General features: G+C 37.3%; 1 protein-coding gene across 1 annotated transcript; it reads left to right on the plus strand.

Annotated features, from left to right (window-relative positions):
* The first annotated feature begins 112 nt into the window (after positions 1-112).
* Positions 113-11,180, plus strand: LOC134848030 (creatine kinase B-type-like). Its single transcript, XM_063865357.1, has 6 exons — positions 113-275; positions 583-746; positions 1,001-1,114; positions 3,810-3,996; positions 10,318-10,583; positions 10,825-11,180. Exons 1-6 carry the CDS (start codon positions 113-115, stop codon positions 11,074-11,076), a joined length of 1,146 nt encoding a protein of 381 aa, XP_063721427.1. The 3' UTR covers positions 11,077-11,180.
* The last annotated feature ends 8,279 nt before the right edge of the window (positions 11,181-19,459 follow it).

Here is a 19,459-nt window from a genome sequence, read left to right on the forward strand (position 1 = left end):
GTCAGCTGATCGCAACAATTCACAGGATCCAACTGCGTCTCAAGACCAGAGAGGAAGTTCACAAAACCGACCGTCCGAAGAGCAGAGAGGAGAATCAGGCGACAACGGAGAGATGGCCAATCAGTTCCAGAAGAACTACCCAGCGGATGAGGATTTTCCAAACTTGGAAAAGCATGACAATCACATGGCCAAAATACTTACTAAAGAGATGTATGCTAAGTTGAGAGACAAGACAACTCCCAGTGGATTCAGCCTCGACGCCGTCATTCAAACGGGTAATGACACTTCGCATTTTCAGACTCTTCTATGGCTACTTTTTAATAACGGGGTCAGACACACGTTCATTTACAGTTTAACGTTAATAAGACCATTAACATAAGGCCAAAATTTTCGCACCAATGGTTTAAAAAGTTTGGAAAAAGCTTGGCGTTAAGGCGACTAAAATACCATGCTGAAATTCTCTTTTCCAGTTTCAAAAACCATTTTGAATATGCTTTTCAAAAAAGATTTAAGCCATGTTTTCGTAATGGGCTGAGCTATATAGTGCAGGACTAGTGCTTAATTATTTTTGCCTTGCATCAGGTGTGGACAACCCTGGCCATGAGCACATCATGACTGTGGGCTGTGTGGCGGGAGACGAGGAGAGCTATGAGGTGTTTGCGGAGCTTTTCGACCCCATCATTGACGAAAGACATGGGGGCTTCAAACCAGGAGACAAACACAAGACAGACTTGGACTTCTCCAAGGTGTGTGCGAGCAGCTGGCGTTTTTCAACCCCCACCACCTTTCAAACTTTTCATTTTTATAGTTGTTTTACGTGTTATCATGGCTAAACGCCGAATGTTACAATTTAAGCTATGAAGAACAAATCTATTCAAAATAGTTAGTTTGTTCACCGTGTCAAATTTCATTGCATTATGACAATCATGAAGTAGTTTCTCAAAAGTGAAACTCTCAGGTGTGGGTAATAAAAAGTTGCAAGAGGCGAAGTTCGTTTCAGTTGCAAGAGGCGAAGTTTGACGAGAAGTACGTGCAGTCCAGCCGAGTGCGGACTGGTCGCTCCATCCGTGGAATCTGTCTGCCACCACACTGCACCAGAGCCGAGAGACGCAAGGTCAAATACAAGCTTTAAGTATTTATAATTGTGGCAAATTGCAGTTTTGATTATGAAAAAAGAGGTGTCGTAGAATGATACGTACCACCCTTCTATGCCAGCGCCAATGCTTTTTATTCTGAGCTTGTCCGGAATAAGTGACTGGAAAAAAACTTTGAAGAAGCCAAGGCCTCAATTGGCTCTTTTCCGCACCATTTCCCTACAATTCGAACTTCTAATTTCAAGTTTGTTCTACGCTTTTTCTTGGCTAAATTCATGGGCTGTTTTTCTTTTCCCCCACCTGCGAATTTTTTCAAGCTAATTTTCTGTTCACAATGTTCGATTGTGACAAAATTATTGGCATGCAGACTAGTAAGGCCACGAAAAAAAATCGTTCTTCATTCTTAACCTTGCAAAACAACACGCTACACCAAAAATTGATTTTTATGTGAGGCGGGGGAGGGGGGACTAAAAAGAGCCAATGCTTGATGTTACGATGAAATGAAGAACAAATCTGTTAATTGAACATTGTTTAACTAAAAAAGTTACCCATTTGTCATTTTTAGATGTGGTCATATACTGGAGAAAAAAAATAAAGCAACTAAAGTGTTTAAAAGTTTATCAAATTGAGAATTAAAAAGAAAAATCACCAATTAAAAGCCAGTATGGCCTCCCCTATTTGCGATGCATAAAATCATTCTTGGCCACATAGATTTTATTTATAATTCAGCTTTCTCAACTTGGGTTAATTTTAATTTAAAAAAGTCTAGCAAAAATTGTTCTACAGATTCAAAATACATTTAAGGCCACCTATTTTTTTCTTTGAAATTCAAAAGTTGAAGATTTTCAAGAAAACAAGTCGGTTTATTTTCATTTTGCATGCGTTCACCGCTCTTTTTGGCTCTTTTCCAGTTCCTCCTTTCAAAATACCGAGTTTTATGTTTGTTTTACGTGTTATTACGGCTAAATGCGTGATGTTACGCTGTAAAGTATGAAGAGTATGGCCTCCCCTATTTGCGATGCATAAAATCATTCTTCGCCGCATAGATTTTATTATGTTTGTCATCACTTCGGGGTTGAAAGTGCTCCATGCCGCAATAATTTTTTGAACCAAAGAAACCCAAATTATGAGTTTTCGTTTTATGACATCCCACGCATACTCGATTGGATTTAGATCAGGGCTAGAAGACGGCCAGGGAAACACTGGAACAGCATTTGTCGCTAGAAGTTGCATTGTAAATAAGAGGGGCTGAGTGGTTTTTGGCATTATCTTGGTGAAATGCGATAAGCTGATCCCGGTAGCTTGCTTAATTTCCACACCATATCATTAAACTTTCACTAGCTGTTCTATCGAATTGTCGAATGTTTTGAATCAAAATTCGGCAGTTTTTCCATCTGTAAATTAGACAACGCCTGTCTTAAGTTCAGTGAGAAGAGACACTCGTCGCTGAAAGTTCTTTTTTCCAATCACGATATCACATGACAGAGCCCAAGCAAGACGCCTTTGACGATGTCTCTCCAAAATAATTGGGCCCGGAAACGGTCATCTACATCAAAGACCCACCGGAAGCAAAACTTTTGGGAGCTGTAACTCCAAATTGCCGAGCCGTTGTAGCAGCATTCAGAGAAGGAGCGGTATTGTGTTGTCTAATAACTCTCCGAGCTGATCTGACGTTCAATGCTTCAATGCATTTGGTCTTCCTGATCGCCTTGAGTCCTCAACTTGTCAGGGAGCTAGGTATCTCCGTGAAAGTCTTGAAATAGTAGAGGCAGAACATCAAAAAAACTTAGAAATTTCTCTAATTGAAAGGCCACAACGTAGCAACCAATTGTTTGTTTGCAATTTGAAATGGAAATTTGTGGCATTTTTGCATTTCTCAATGTAATATTTATGTGAAAGTGTCACAATTTCATGCGTCTTGTGAAACTATTTCACTGCGTTCGGAAAACTCACTTAGAAAAATTTCAACTTGAATATAAAAATGTTTCGTTGCGTTACTTTCTTTCTCCAGTATATTGCTAAGATTAATGAACGTAGTGAGTACGCGCATATAGGTTTTGCTGATCTTTTTTTTTTTAGGAAAATGTGTTCACGCTCAATTTTGATTTTCGCGGTTTGACTTGTGCTTTCTTTCTAACTTCAGAGCATTTTTTTGATAAAAGGAGGGCAAACTCCACTATTGAACAACAAAATTGTAAAAGGCACAAAAAACGTGATGGACTTCTAATTTCGAAATTGGAATTTAATTATTAGATTTTCCAGCGAAGAAAGTATTACGGCTGTTTTCCTGTTTCCCCCCTTTCAAAATACCGAGTTTTATGTTTGTTTTACGTGTTATTACGGCTAAATGCGTGATTTTATGCTGTAAAGTATGAAGAACAAATCTGTTCATCATTGTCGATTTGTTCAACACGCCAAATTTCATTGCATTATGGCAACGTTAAATAAGCTTTTCAAAATTGAATTTGAAAGGGGGGAACTGGAAAAGAGCCAGTATTACCTACTAATCCAGCTTTCTCAAATTGGGTTAATTTGAAAAGTATCCAGCAAAATTGGTTCTACAAATTCAAAATACACTTAAGGCCATCTATTTTTTTTTGAAATTCAAAAGTTGAAGATTTTAAAAAAAAACAAGTCAGTTTATCAACTTTTGTTTATACAAGTCAAAAAATCGAATATGAATGCTATGGAATATGAATTGCATTTAATTAACAGGTGGAGAAGATATCGACGGATGCGCTGGCTACCCTGGATGGTGAGTACAAGGGTCAGTACTACCCCCTGAGTGAGATGAGTGAAAAAGAGCAAGAAAAGCTGATCGAAGAACATCTCCTGTTCGACAAGCCAGTGTCCCCCCTCCTCAACTCCTCCAGAATGGCACGCGACTGGCCAGATGCAAGAGGTACTTACTTGTTGTGATTTTTTGGGGCTTGAACAGGCGAGACGTGGTCCGCGACTTACGTCCTGACTTTAAAAATTGAACCAAAGTCATTAACGTCAAACGACCGATGTGCTTACGGTTTTTACAAAATTTTTCATTATTATAAGCGTTAGAGAGTTAGTTAAAGATGGTTCCTTTTGCCCCACCGGCAAATTTTTAAAAGAAGGTTTTTTTCACATTGACTGAATGAATGAATTAGCGTCTTATTTAAGACAACTTGGAAATTTATGCGCTTGGAATGCTGTTTTTGTTGACATCGCCCAATGAAGTTAGACATGCAGACTACGGCCATGACAAACGTCTTAAATATAATCTACCTTGTAAAATCATCACTCGTTACACCAAAAAATTGATGCTCCTGTGAGGTGGGGGAGGGGAGGAAAGATCCAATAGGCCATAGCAAACATTTTTGGTCTTCGTACTTTACCTTGCATGACGTCTCGTTAAACCATAAAAATGTCGTTAAGGTGGGGGAGGGGAAGAAAAAGCCTAGGGTTCTTTTTCCTTCCCCCACCTGCAAATTTTAATAAATCAAGTTTCTGTTCTCAATGTCAAATTGACATGCAGACTAATTAGGCCATGACAAACAAATCTGATCCTCATAATTAAATTCGTGAAACCAATCGTTAAACTATAAAACCGAAGCTCATGTAAGGTGGGGGAAAAGGAAAGAGCCAAACCGAGCATAGAATCAGCACTTCTTCCAACAATTGCTTTTTGTTTCGCCCAACAAATTAAACCCCCCATATTCGGAGTGTTTGAAATAAATTATTGGAAAAAACTCAAGCTTTTTTCCTTTTTCTTACCCATCAAGCTTTACAATTAATTTTTATCTTCAAACTGTCCAATTGAAACAAATATTGGCATGTAGACTAAATAGGCAATGATAAAAATTGTGAGTCTTCATACTTAAGCTAGTACCCAGATTGAGGTGCTCAATTTATGTTTCAATTTTCAAAGTGATAGACCGAACAAGAATGGTCGAGACAGGGTCGAGCACAAATGCAAAACATGTCTCGAGCACTGTCGAAATATACCTCGATCACGGTCGAAAAAAAAACATCGATGCTCTAATCATTTCATTCTCACAATAAACATCAAAAGATGTAACCAGAAAATCAAAAATTAAGACGTTAAAATTTGATCACTCATGTTTGAAAGTCGAGCACGGTCGAAAAACTTCTTGCTTTGGTCGAGCCCGAACAAAACAAACCAAATTTTGTCCAAGACGGTCGTACCAAAAAGTGACCTAACATCTCGTGTCATACCTCGACTTGTGTACATACACTCAATACACTACAGCTTTGATGCGCGAGTTTGGGGGAGGGGGGGGGCAGAGAGCCAGAACACAAAGTATGAACAGGAACACCGTGATTATTCACTTCTTGAGTGTATTGATTTTGTCAAAATGGCATCCATGTTTAAAAAATTGGCATCCTCGCGTGAGTGTTTCTGTTTTAAATGAAAAACAGAATTTCATTTCTGCCTATTCTGTGTACAGTGCTACAGCTGATCACACAACGCAATTATTTGTGTCGTCAGCTGTCGAATAGCCAAATAGTCTTTTAAAAAATTCTACTTTGCCGGCTAGGAGAGCGTCAATTTAGGACTTGAAATCCAGGTTTTCAATTTTGATCAAAAATTTAGTTCGTTCTTTCGTTCTTCTAAGGTCTTTGCTGCAATCCAATGACACTGTGTAGGATTCTTCACATATGAAGCAATTATCCTGTACCTAATGAATGTTATAATTCAGATCTGAAACAAAATTTTTCAAATCTACACTGCAAATGGGAATTGGAATGTGAAATGTTAGTATAATGCTTGAAAACAGGGGCGGATCTAGGATTTTCTCGAGGGGGGGGGGGGGGGGGCGGATTTTCAAAAAGAAATCGAACATTTTGACGACCTTTTTTGACGACATTTTGACGACCCCTACTTTGGCAAAACTTTCTGCGCCGCAGGCAAATTTTAGAAAAAAAACTTAGTCAAAAAAGGCGTTTTTAGGCACTTTTTGGAAAATTTTGACCAAAAAATTGCGTTTTTTCGGCGCCACCCCCCTCGAAATTAGTAAATATTGGCGCCTAAGGCGCCTTTAGAAAAATTTTAGGGTCGGTCGGTGGATTTATTAAAAAATACCAAAGGGGGACCCTTTGGGTCGGCAGGTTGTCGAATCCCTGAAGGGAGGGGAAGCGTCCGCATCCCCCACCCCCCCCCCCCTAAATCCGCCCCTGCTTGAAAAGTTCGAAAATGTTTTAATTCAGATCAATTTTGTAACATTTATTTTTTTCATGGTTATATTAGATCTGAGAAAATTTATTTCAGATTTTAATTTCAGATCTGGATTTTTTTATCACATGTTTTTTTCTGATGTAAAAAAAATCAAATTATCTTGTTATTTTTTGCTCTTCTAGGTACTTTTGTACTTTATGAGTTTATCTGATCCTAACGGGTACTTAGCTGAATCTCTAGTCTGAGACTGCTCAAACTTGTGTCCCAAAACATGAGATTACTTTCAGAATTGCATAGGAAACATAAATTTTAAACAGGGAAATTCGAATCATACCTGATTTTGGTCTTGTAAGTTGAAACATATGTTGAGCTCAGTCAAAACATAGATCAATCACAACCTCATTTTTTGGAACAATTTTTATTTAATTTTGTGTTAGAAATTGAACAAGAAGTCTGCTCAGAAAAGACCTCGGTTAGACAGTTCCAATCCGAAATTATCTTTTGAGAAGACTTGCCTGCCTAAAATGTAAAAATTTCAGAAGAAACTGTTTAGTTGTTTGACATATAAAGGTTCCTGCAGCAAAAAAAATGAATTATAACCAAATTTTGTCTCAATACCAGTTTATAAATCAAAAGTTTCTGTCCAGATTTGCTAAGAAAAAAAGAAAATGGAAAAAAATTTCTTATAGTCAGTTTTTGAATCAAGGGTTTTTGCATGTTATTGAGTCTTATTCAATAAATTGTTTACGAGTAATTTCAAAAAAATCAACTGAAAAGCATACATTATATTTATTTGTCAGTAACTTTCTTCTTGTTATTCGATACTTGAGAAAGTCAAAACATTGATCGAGCACTGTCAAGTCATAGCCCTCTTTGTTCAAGAAGCCGATATTTAGGTCAAACATACCCAATTTTGGTCAAAATCTAGGTCCATCACAATCAAAATATAGGTCTAATTGAATCCAATTTTTCAAATCTCGAAAGATTTTAATGAATTTGAGCAATATTAGAAGTTTTAACTTCAGCAAAAAAAACTGCCGAGAAAGAATCTTTCTCTAGTTGTGTAGTCAGCTGTCAACCAAATAGTCAACTAGCCTTTACAAATTCTATTTTGCCGGCTCAGATAGCGTCAATTTGGGACTCGAAATCCAGGTTTTCATTTTCGATTTGAAATTTTCAGAAATTTTTTTCTTCTAAGGTTGTCGCTGCAATCCCTTGACACAGTGTACGATTTTTCCCATATGGAGCAATTATCCTGTACCTAGTAAATGATATAATTCAGGTCTGAAATAAATTTTTTCAGCTCTACACTTCAAATGTGAAATGGAATGTGAAATGTTAGTGTATAATGCTTCATTTACTTACGGATGGCTAAGCTAAAATCAGATCAATTTTCAGATATTTTTCAGATATGAAATTTTGTTTGGCACATTTTTCATTCTGTGTTTTCATGTATTCTTGATATTTTTTCGTTATTCTTCGTAATTTTGTGCGTTATGACTTCAGCTAGCTACCTAAAGGTTTTTTTTAGCAAAATCTCTAATTGGAGACTTGTATCAATCTTACACCGCAAAATTGTTTAATTTGTTGAGATATAAGGGTTCCTGCAGCAAGACAAAATAAATAAAACCAAATTTTTCCCAAATATCAGTTTAAAGACCGACAGTTTTCACCAAGATTTGCTAAGTCTTGTTATAAAAACGAGTTCGTCATGATCTCAATTCAATCAATGGCTACACGGTATTACTCTGAAACCAAAAACAATTATGATTAACAAGAAATCAACAGTTCAGTTAAATTTTGATTACTTTCCTCCATGTTGATTACATTCATTCATCAGGATATATTCAGTTTTTCTAAGAAATTGGTAAACACAGTCTTCGGGAGAGGCTTGGTCATACAGTCTGCCAGCATCTCATGAGATCTACAATATTTGTTAGTAATTTCTCCAGATAACGCTTTCTCAAAGTAAAACGATGAGCAATATCTCGATATGTTTGGTACGATTTTGAAACTTTGGATTTTTCGCTGACCCGATTGCACCACGATTGTCTTCATAAATTTTGGTTGGCTCAGTTTGCTGAAAACCCAGCTCACTGAGTAACCATCTAAGTCAAATAGCTTCTTGAACACATTCCTTGAGCGCAACATACTCAGCTTCAGTTATTGAACGTGCAACACATCGCTGTTTATGCAATTTCCAGCTAACTCAACAATTCCCAATAAAGAAAACGAAACCGGAAGTGGAAATTCTATCATTGATATCATTTCTCCAGTTAGTGTCTGAAAACCCAGTAAGAATAACTTGCTTCTGTAATGAAGCTGAATAACACAACCCAGTAAAACAAGATCCACTCAAATGAGAACTCGTTTTAAAGCCCCCCAATTGATGCCCCTAACTCCAGCGACCTGGAACTTTTCTAACAAGAGGAACCGGACAAGAATACGATGTTCGCCAAATACCAACGTTCATCATCCACCTTTTGAATTGCAGAAAGATAATTCTAAAAAACTCTGTAAAACCCGGATGGGTGGAACCTGATCTAAACTATATTTTATGATTGGATAAATTAGATATTATACCACTGTAAAGTATTTAATATTAACCAGTCATGATCCATCTAACTAACAACCCACTTATTTGTAAGTGCTGAAATTACTTGTAATTTCAGCACCAGAGAGATTTGAATTTAACTTAGAAATTAGTTGTCTCTCCAAGAGAACTTCAGCAGCCGCAACAAACCAGTATACCCTAGATCTATTGAGCCTAGCAGAGACTAGTTAAACACCCTGAGACTAGAAAGTATAAGAGTAAGATTAGGATCGGTATTAGACTAAGAAGTTGCACGAATCTATCCGGCCGAAAATAAGATAGCGTGACGAGCAGACGGTGTACCCTATCCGAAATTACTCTATGAGTTAACCACAAAGGACCTAACTCACAATGTTTAAACATAGTTTTCATAAAAAGGTCCGCAAAATTTTCCCAAAGAAAAAGTTTGAAATTTCAACTTCAGCAGAATTGCCAACACATCCATCATCTAAATTGTCTTCATCAAAGATTTTTTTCTATCAATTTTTTTTGGAACATAAGTGGCAGATTTCATTGCTTTTTTAATTTCATCAACACAGGGCTAAAAAAATTGCGCTTCTAAATGAAGAGCCCAGATTGTGCTCTACGACCATTTAATTCAGCGTTTCATTTGCGTCATTACGATTATTAATATATGTGTACTCTAAAACTGGGCAACAATTAATCACTTTTTGCATTAAGGTTACTGTTTTCATTTAGTCTCGAAGATCCTAAACGATTCCTTCCTTCTACCGATGTTGACATGATAAAAGTGTTTAAAAATTTGCCGATTTTGTTTTTTTTACCCACGTTTAATGTTTAAGTTCAATCCAAACTTGTGCAACTTACATGTGCAAATTTTTAATCCTGATTTGAAAATAACAATTGAGGGCGAACACTCAAAAACTAGGTAGTTTGGCATGCCATCAAAAGGGTCAGATCTCATGCATTTAAGAAACTTTGTCCAGTCTTAAAAAAAACACTTTAAAAAATCGGATAATATACACACAAGATCTGTTGAGAGTTCAATTTGATAAGTATCCTGGCTTAGTTGAAACTTTTATTTCATCCTCAGCCTACCGACTTCGAAGTATCCTTGTTGGGAAAATAATCAAACTCTTTGCTGATGACTTCATATCATCCTCGAATTGCTCATCCTTGGGTTGATTAAGTTAACTTATGAAAAACATAATAGTCCGATATGCTCTGTTGTTTTGTTGATTACTACTTTTGTTGCAAGAGTATTTCATTAAAAGATGTCAGTTGAGTGTGTATCAAAAACAAATCTGCGCTAAACTATAGGAATCGAAACCTTACCAACCTAATTAACTCGAGCGGCCCTCAAGGCGCAGGAGCATTGCTTTTGGCCCTCAAAACAAAAGTTAATTGCATCGTGTCATTGGTGAAGTGGTCAATCTTTCTGACTTTGATCCTGAATACTTTTTCGGATGTCTCAGTTTTATGGGTGTTCATTTGTTTAGGAATCTGGTACAACGAAAAGCGAGACTTCTTGGTGTGGGTGAACGAAGAAGACCATCTCAGGGTCATCTCTATGCAAGAGGGGGGAGACATGGGCTCTGTGTTCAAACGGTTCTGCGAGGGTCTGCAGAAGTTCGAGGGGGCCATCAAACGATCGGGGGAGGAGTTTATGCACAATGACCACTTGGGATATATCCTGACTTGTCCGAGTAATTTGGGCACTGGGTTGAGGGGAGGAGTGCACGTCAAGCTACCCAATATAGGCAAAGTTAGTAATCTGCTCGTCTGTTTTCTTAATGGCTCAAAATTTCGGCTCTTCTTTAAAGGCTGAACTCGAGCTAAGAGCTTAACACCTTCGAACCTTCTGCCGCTAAATTGAAAGATATATGAAAAAAATGATTTAAATTTTGATTATTTTTTGGTTTTGGCGTTTTCGTTTTTAATTTTGCAAATTTAACTAGTAATTATAACTTTATCTGCAACTGAAAGTATACGAATGTTATTTACAGGACGAGAAGAAATTGGACAAAATCATGGAGCTTCTGCGTCTGCAGAAACGAGGAACTGGAGGAGTGGACACTGCTGCCGACGATGGAGTCTACGACGTCTCCAACGCCGACCGACTCGGATTCTCCGAGGTGGAACTTGTGCAGTTCGTGGTTGATGGAGTAAACCTCCTGATTGAGATGGAAAAACTAGCCGAACAAGGAAAGTCATACGACAATTTGATCCCGAAGGAAAGAGTGGGCGGAAAGGATTAAAAACCGAAAAGGCAGGCACAATTGGGGCGCAATTTGAAATACAGGCGCAATTGGGGAATATATTAATTGCATTGAACAATCATGAAGATTTTTGATTAGTGTACACTGAGTATCTTTGAATTTGTACTGTATTTGTTTATGCAATCAATTTTAAGCTTGTTAGGTTTGACAGTGAATTCACAAATACCAAGTACTTTTTTTTCATATGCAGCAATTCCGCCATCTCAGGGATAAGTAATTACAAAACCCTCATTATGCCAGAAAGTTTATGCTTATGTGAGGTGGGGCAAAAGGAAAAAGAGCCCAATTTTTAACTTTTAGGAAAGGAAAATTCGAAGAAAATAAGAAAAAATACCTAAGACTGTTTGATTCGATTTTGTTGTTGCCTTAGTGACATAACATCATGAAATTATTAACAGAGGCTTCCTACAACATGTTGCCTCGATGAAAACATTGTTATCAGATTCGGCCAGGTAGTTTTCGAGAAGAGCTAAAAAATTTCAAAAACGGACAAGAAACTAAAACATGGATTTTTTGAGAACTTTTTTTGATTTAAATTTGGACGGTGTCACTTATTCCGAGGAGCATCTCTCAACTTTTTTTGTTTGATTTATCTAAAGTCTCCAGATTTGGAAAGGCACTTTTTTGAAACTTCTTAACGGTTTTAACAACAATCTTTCATGTGACTTTTCCGAGGACCCTAATATTTTTGGCATTCCCGTTTATGCAGGAAGCTTTGCAACCCGTTTTCCATTTAAACCAAAACCGCAGTTTTGGGAGGGTAGTTTTCGTGAAAAGTCAAGACGCTTCAAGAAACGGTCAAAAAATTTGCGTCAAATATTCCTCGTCGTAGTTTTTCGAAGACTGTAGATAGTGAGTAATGGTAAAAAGAGACTAGGAACATGCAGGCACACTGGGGGTGTGGGCGGGTTTTCCATTGATATAACTTAAAGTTTTTGAAAATCCCATACGTTACAGAATACCTGTTTTTATGCTTTTTTCGAATGGCTTGCACCTTAGGAGTATCTGACAAAACAAAACAAATTTCTAAAAATAATTATTAGTTCTAAACAACGGCAAATGTTTGTTTTAATTTTTTTTAAACGATGTTTGCTTGCGAAAAAACTAAAATGTTAATTTTAAATTTTCACATTGCATGAGCATTTGCAGCCTTTTATTATGTTTTGAACTGATATAAGATAGATATAAAACAGGACCGGACAAAGTTACCTTTTAAATAGCCGAAACGGCATGTTTTTGTTTTTACGATCATTTGAAAAATCATCGGATTTTGTTGAGTGATATTTCATATGAAAGCCGGTTTAGTCTTGATTAAACAAGATAATCCCAGTGTCGAGAAAAACCGGTTTGAAAGTTTTGATTTTTGGTAAAATTTTGAGCTACTAGTGTTCATAGACTGTTTTCTTAGGAAAATTTTTTTGTTTAGTTTTAATGGGCCGCTTTTTTACTGTCCTCTGTCCTCCATTTAACCAGCTGAGCCCCCATACTTCCCACCACCCAGCCACATGCGCGCGCCTGTTCCGATGCACTTCTGATTAAGGATCTTTTAAATTAGATTTTTAAAATACTATGATAACTAAGTAACATATGCGAATACATTGGTCGGGTACAATTACAACAATTTTTTTGACCCTGTAACTTACTTTGGTTCACTTCAAAATTCATAGCAGCTAAGCTTATTAAGCTTCAAAACTTATAGCTTATAAAGATTCATAACCACATTACCCCTATTAAATTTTAACTGCTGCTATAGTTTTTTTTCCTGCCTCAAATGCAAGAACCTGAAACAAAACAGAAGCAATGATTTCCTGGTTTGTTCAACAAAAAAACGAGACACTTTCTGCTTTCTTGAAGTTCTATAAAAACGTTTAAATAAGATTTGAGAAAATTAGAAAGAAAAAAAACACTCAAAATTTGCACATGTAGTTCTGACGCATATAAAAAACTGAGCAGCTTGAATTTTGAATTTTTTCTTCATAAAATTATCAGTTTTGAAGTACAAGATGTCCCAAAATTGATTCGTTTCCATTTGTTAAAATTAAACTACTGTTTTGAAAACTGATATTTTTTAGAGTTTACCTCAAATTTGTATTGAAGTTTTACCGGTATCGAGTAACCATATCCATGAAATAAACAGATAGCAGAATCTCATACGGGAGCGTGAAACCTATTGATAGACGAAAAACATACGATTCTTGCAAACGACTTGATACGAAAAAAAAATCATTCATGTGCATACAAAAGAACTATCGAAAATTTTTTGAAAAAAGATGAAGTTATGAAGTTGAGGCAAAAACTCGTTATCAGAATGACAAATAAATATTCAAATTTAATACATCAAACCTCTTTTCAAGGACAAGGTATTCAATCAGATTTTTTTGAACTCATTCTCTTAAGGTTGTAGATGTGAAAGAGCTCTGATAATTCATCTTACGAAAGAGAAGCGCTGAACACTGGTTCAGACATAGATGAAGTGGCTTTGATTCATGAAAAAATTCCGTATGTTTAGCTGTTAAAAGAGATATTTTATATTAGTGACTTTACAACCTTTACGTCGCTTAACGCTTAATAGTAGTTTAGTCTAATACCTGCCAAAAGCACATAGACTTTTGGCACAACTGAGTTTGAGTCATTGAACGTTTTTATTGCAACTAATTCTGTTAATCACATCTCGCCTCACTGTTATTCACACAGTTACCTATTTCATCTCAACTTTTTAACATGGCGCAGTCAAACGAGTCGAATCTACGAAGCCAATAGTTTTTCTGGAACAACGCATTAAGCGAGAACCAACATGACTGGGAAAATGGGCGGAAAAGTTCCAACTGAAAATCATCGCTAAAGATTCGGTAGATATCGAAGATGTGATTGACTCACCGGCGAGATCCGATCTAATATACCTCGTCCCAGAAACAGCGGAATTTTCCGACGATCAGACCCGCCAGACCGAAAAAGAAGAACGATACAAACAAGCACTACAAGTTTACAACGAAAAAGTGAGAAGGAGGAAAGCAGAAGACAACGCGAAGTTTAATGAACTACACAACGGTGATATCGATATCGATAAGAAGTTAAAGTCACAACTGTACTAAGCTATCGGAAATGCTTTTCACACAAAAACCTTGGAAAAAGATTACTTCGTAAGGATAGAAGAGGGATTCGTAAGGATAGAAGCAGTCGACAAGTTTACGAAAAAAGCGTACTAGGCTTCGGGAGTACGATAATGATCAATGAAAAAGTCATAGTGAGAATAAAATCAAAAGGATGGGACGCTAAGGATCAACAACTGTTTATCACTGAAGGGGCAGAAAGAAATCTTCTGAGAAACTATATATTACCGAATTTAGGAAATAAGGACCTATAGAAGCAGGCCCAATCGAAAATCATAGACACACGGAAGACCCCGACTAAAACACCCGTCGGTATAGAAGTCAACCAGAAAAATTTGAAACAGATAGCCAACCTTGCCAACATCTCAACAAACCACTTGAACGGTGAAATTATGCATTGATAAGTTACTTAGTGATGGACACATCGAAAAATTGTCCAGATATTCTCAAGACTGCTTTATTTCCTCTATCGTCAGTAAAGCGAAAAGGGCCGGGTCAATCAAACGGGCTTCAACTTCAAAAGTGCTTACTAAACAAATGTTCCGTAACAGATACCAAATGCAAACCTGTTTGAATTAATCGACAATGTCGCTCTCACAATTAGTGTTCACGACGAAAACAAAATCTGGTATTCATCTATCGACTTAAAATATGCATACAGCCAGATACCATTATCTAACAAAGCAAGCAACCAATGCAATTTTAACATCGTGTGAGGAGACGTCACAGGTTCATACCGCTTTAAAACAGGAATTTACGGATTAGGCGATATGTTGAATCAATTTCCACGTATTATGGACCGTCTGATGGAAAATTTATCCAACATACACTAGTTATCTAGATGACATTTTAACCGCTACTGTAAGTAGCGTTGAAGACCATTGTAAATTTATCAGTAATGTTTTAAAAACCTTGGAAGACAAAGGATTAGCCATAAAATGCGAGAAGTGTAAATTTTTTGACGATTAAAATAGAGCGGCTGGGGTTTTAACTCGACGCGAAGGGGAGAACTCCCTTACTCATAAATCAGATGCCATTAGAAATTTGAAAGAACCACGATGTACCACGGTAACAAATTAAACTCAACACAAGAATAAAAAATGATGCTTCACATTTAGAACTGGGCGCACTCCCGAGCAAGACCATGGGGGAAATTGGAAGATCGTAGCGTTCGCGAATAGATTCTTTAGTATAGCTGAACTAAAATACAGCACGAACAAACTGAGGGCCTTAGTTTGGGCGTTAGACCATTTTAAAAACTACTTGTTAGGTAAACATTTTCCTGTTCTTGCCGATCATAAAGCCTTAATAGTAGCACTTAAAGATGACAGATATACAAAGACAGCTCTATCACGCCTCACTCGTTGGGCAGATAAACTGCTATCATACGATTTTATGGTTGAAGATCCTCCGGGTAAAGAAATGAGACTTGTGGACTTTCTTTCTAGACACCCATCGTGCGACCACGTACCAGTTTCATAGGACGACGAAAAATTCGTTATCGCTTCTGTTAACCAAATAAACCTCCTTTTAGACTTTGAAATTATGATGCCTAGATGTACTCATTAGCAATTAAGGATCAAATTTTCTCAACAAATTGCATCTCATGACTTCAAATACTGCAAAGTGATTGGCCAATCGGTTAATATTATGACAAGTCAAGAAATAGAACATGAGAAACGAATTGAGAAGGCTGCGAACTCTGCAAGCCCTATTCACACAATCCAAAATTTCAGTGTGTCAAAAATTTTCTTCGCAAAACAATGGATTTTTCGATCAATTACAAAATTCTAAAAGATATGTCCGATCAACTAGATTTAATTGAACAACCTGATAACTAAAATGTAAATAAATCCTCATTTTCAACACCTAGTACTAGCTACCCGTCGGGTACATCTTCAGATCAAACTCTCAAAAATGAAAAAAAATCCTAAACTGATTAAACCTAAGAAATCTATGGATTCAAACTCTCAAAAATGAAAAAAAAATCCTAAACTGATTAAACCTAAGAAATCTAAGAAATCTATGGATCCTAAGATTCCAAATTTATGGCATTACTTACAAAATAAGACCTCGTACTGAAGAAACTTATGAAAGAAGACAGGAAACATGATATAGCCCATTTGGGAAACTTTCATACACCTTATATCAATAACGAACACGTGAACGGGGGACAACAATGTTACCCAGACTACACGAAGCACATCCAGGCCAGCTTGCAAAGAAAAGTCTGGCAACTCTACACATCTGGTGGCCAAAAAATTATAGAGAAATTCAAGTTTAGGAGAGCATTGTATCGAGTGTATGAAAGCAAGTAAAAATTTGAAACCACTGGCAAAACATGATATCCTCGGGAAACTCCCAACGGTCGTTGAACCAAACCAAGAAATGAAGTTAGAATCCGCCGGCCCGTTACCTTCAATTTGGGAACAAAAAACTTTATACTCGTATGCGTGCACCAATTTTTGAAATTCCCATCGCCGCAATTAGCATATCCACCAAATTGGCCATAAACTTGCACGAAAATGCATAACCTTGCACGGAATACCTAGAACTATTAGAACGGATCAATGGTCGGGATTTATTTCTAAGAAAGTTTGAAAATTCTGTCAAGAACAAAAAATTAACCTTGAGTTCAGCCCAGTGAGTGACCATAGAGCTATGGGCTTGGTTAAGCGACTAATTAGAACAATAAAAGAATAACTCATGGTTATGGCACAAGAAAATCCAAAACTTTCCTTAGAAATCGCATTACTAAAGATCATAAAATTCTAGAGGACTGTAACTCAACACTCACTAAACTGCTCTTTTTTGAAGCAATATCTTCGGTAGATCACCAAGCACATTTTGGTAAAACTTCCATCTTCAAGAAACCTGGATTGCAACAAAACATTGTTATGTATAGATAAAGGACGAAAACTAATGTGCCGGGACAGACGATATGACTGGGATGCCCCTGATGACATCGAAGACTGACTCCTAGACGAGGAATCCTCCTCATCAGTTGACATATCAAACGCCACTTTATATGTACCTACAAGCTCGGGTTCTCCTGTGAAAGTCCTCGCAGAGAAACGAAAAGCCCTAGGTGTGGCCAATCACGTCCTGATTAAGACCCTTATCTATAGAAAAGTACGAACAGAAGACAGAAAATAGGACGAACCATACTATAGAGAACTTAAAGAAGAAATAGTAAGCGAATCGTATCAAACAATTACGCTTAAAATGGGAAAACAATTCGTAAATCGTATTTAGCCGTGAAAAGATCCACTGTACTGAAAAAAGTAAGCCCTCGCAAGAAGAACCAACTAATCAAACTTTATGCCACAAAAGGACCCAGGAAAGTTACGAAACCGTCAAGAAATATATGATTCAAGAGCTCGAAGGCAAGTCAAAAGAAGAGGAACCTTCAGGCTAAATTTGAAGAACTAGACATCGCTAGGCGAAATGCGGCAATGAATAGCTCGAGGAAAAGACTGCTACGAGAGGAAGAAGAACAGAGAAAACGATTCAGATATCTTATTGGTTTAGAGAGCAGCCAAGAACCAATCACATCGGGCCAACCTATTCGACCATTATTAACTCACACACCAGACATATCAACCACAAATATTCCAATAGAACGATGTCCGACGACAAAGCCAGCAATCTTATTCTGCCTAAAATTCTCAAAACACTTGTTAGAAGCAACTTAGAAAACCAACAAGATCATGCAGTTCAAGAACCAACAAACAAGAAATTTTTCGAAATGAAGAATCGAACGTAGAAAAAGAACAGGATTTAGCTCAAGCCTCAATTGACCCTGAACTAAACGTTATTAACCCCGAACAGCTCACGACTGGATAGACTTGACAAATTTGACAACAACTGGCAAGAGTCAGTGATTAAAGTTCAAAGGCCACAGTTCTTAAACCCAACAGTACCTCAGATCACGGAGCCGAATATGATCCTAGCATAGATGAACACGGAGATCCAGAACCAAAACCCTATCCCTACCCAAAGCACGTCCAAACCAAAACTAACGGTTATGGCCAAACGGAAAGCCTCGTCGCCCATGAAATCGCCGCCTCCAAGAAAAACGGCAGAATTTCACTTTAGACACAATGCCAGACCCATTCGTGCCAGACAACCGCCATCGTTACTAGGAGAGAGGGTATTTACGAGCCTCGTTGAAACCTCAGGCGATAGACCAGGAGAACATTTTTCAACCTATGTAAAAACTCCGTTGTTCAATCCATCTTTAGAAGCCATCACCATCGAAACAGGAAGTCACCAAATGGACGTCGCTGGTTTAACCTCTCCACTTACTTCATATCTATGACACTCGATTTTAGATAATCTTACAAGACGTGGACCCAAACTAGTGGGCAAAACGGAGTCCTCCTTAAGAATCTCACCTACTTTATCTCTCAAGAAATTTCAGTTTAAACCGGAGGTGCGGAAGAGTGAATTTGACCCATCGGGCCTACCCTCTGGATCTGCAGCTGTCGTAGAGACACCAATAGTTAACAACCCTGATTGGCTCAACACAGCTCGATCTTTGCAGCTATGGAGCTACTAGGACGCCCGATGACTCTTGAAGAACTCAGGAAATGGACTGAAACTAGAGCTTCGAATCGTGACGCTGCATAAACTTTGGATAACCTTGAACTTTTTTTTTGTTATTAATTTAAACTCTTTTTTTCATTTTGCGTTCAGTTTTGGATTACTATCTTAAGTACATTCCTGATTTTAGTTCCTCTAACAAAAATGGGGTGCTATACCTAGATTATTCTATGACCCGGTGCTTGGAACATTTGTACTACTTAAGTTATTTTTATTTTTTTTGGGCTCCATTAACCGATCTATATTAATCTAATTTACTCCATCCTGCCTTTACGTATTATTTGTGGGTGAAAAGTAGATGTAAATTTCAATTAACTTTTCACGAGGAATGTCAAAAAGGGTATTATCTGTTAGTGACCTTTCAACCTTTACATCGCTTATCGCTTAATGTTAATTTCGTCTAATACCTGCTAAAAGTGCAACGGCTTTTGGCACAACTGAGTTTGAGACATTGAACGTTTTTATTCCAACTAATTCTGATAACAACTAATCTTGGTTCAACCTTTTAAACAATCTTTCCTTTTAGCTAGTCTTTTTTTTAGGTCGTCCAAATTGATTTTCCGAGCTCTTCAAATGGACTAAAATGACCCTGTTTTGGTCAAAACTTCTGCGCCGCAGGCAAAATTTTGAAAAAAAGGCCAAAAAAA

This window comes from Symsagittifera roscoffensis, chromosome 6, assembly GCF_963678635.1.
Source record: "Symsagittifera roscoffensis chromosome 6, txSymRosc1.1, whole genome shotgun sequence".
Taxonomy (NCBI): domain Eukaryota; kingdom Metazoa; phylum Xenacoelomorpha; order Acoela; family Convolutidae; genus Symsagittifera; species Symsagittifera roscoffensis.

What these genes read in the sequence shown, in the direction of transcription:
- LOC134848030 (XM_063865357.1), top strand. Translation starts at nt 113, where the DNA reads ATGGCCAATCAGTTCCAGAAGAACTACCCAGCGGATGAGGATTTTCCA. An exon ending in CCAGAGCCGAGAGACGCAAG is followed by an intron (nt 1,115 to 3,809) that starts GTCAAATACAAG and finishes TTTAATTAACAG; the next exon opens with GTGGAGAAGATATCGACGGA. An exon ending in AGCTACCCAATATAGGCAAA is followed by an intron (nt 10,584 to 10,824) that starts GTTAGTAATCTG and finishes TGTTATTTACAG; the next exon opens with GACGAGAAGAAATTGGACAA.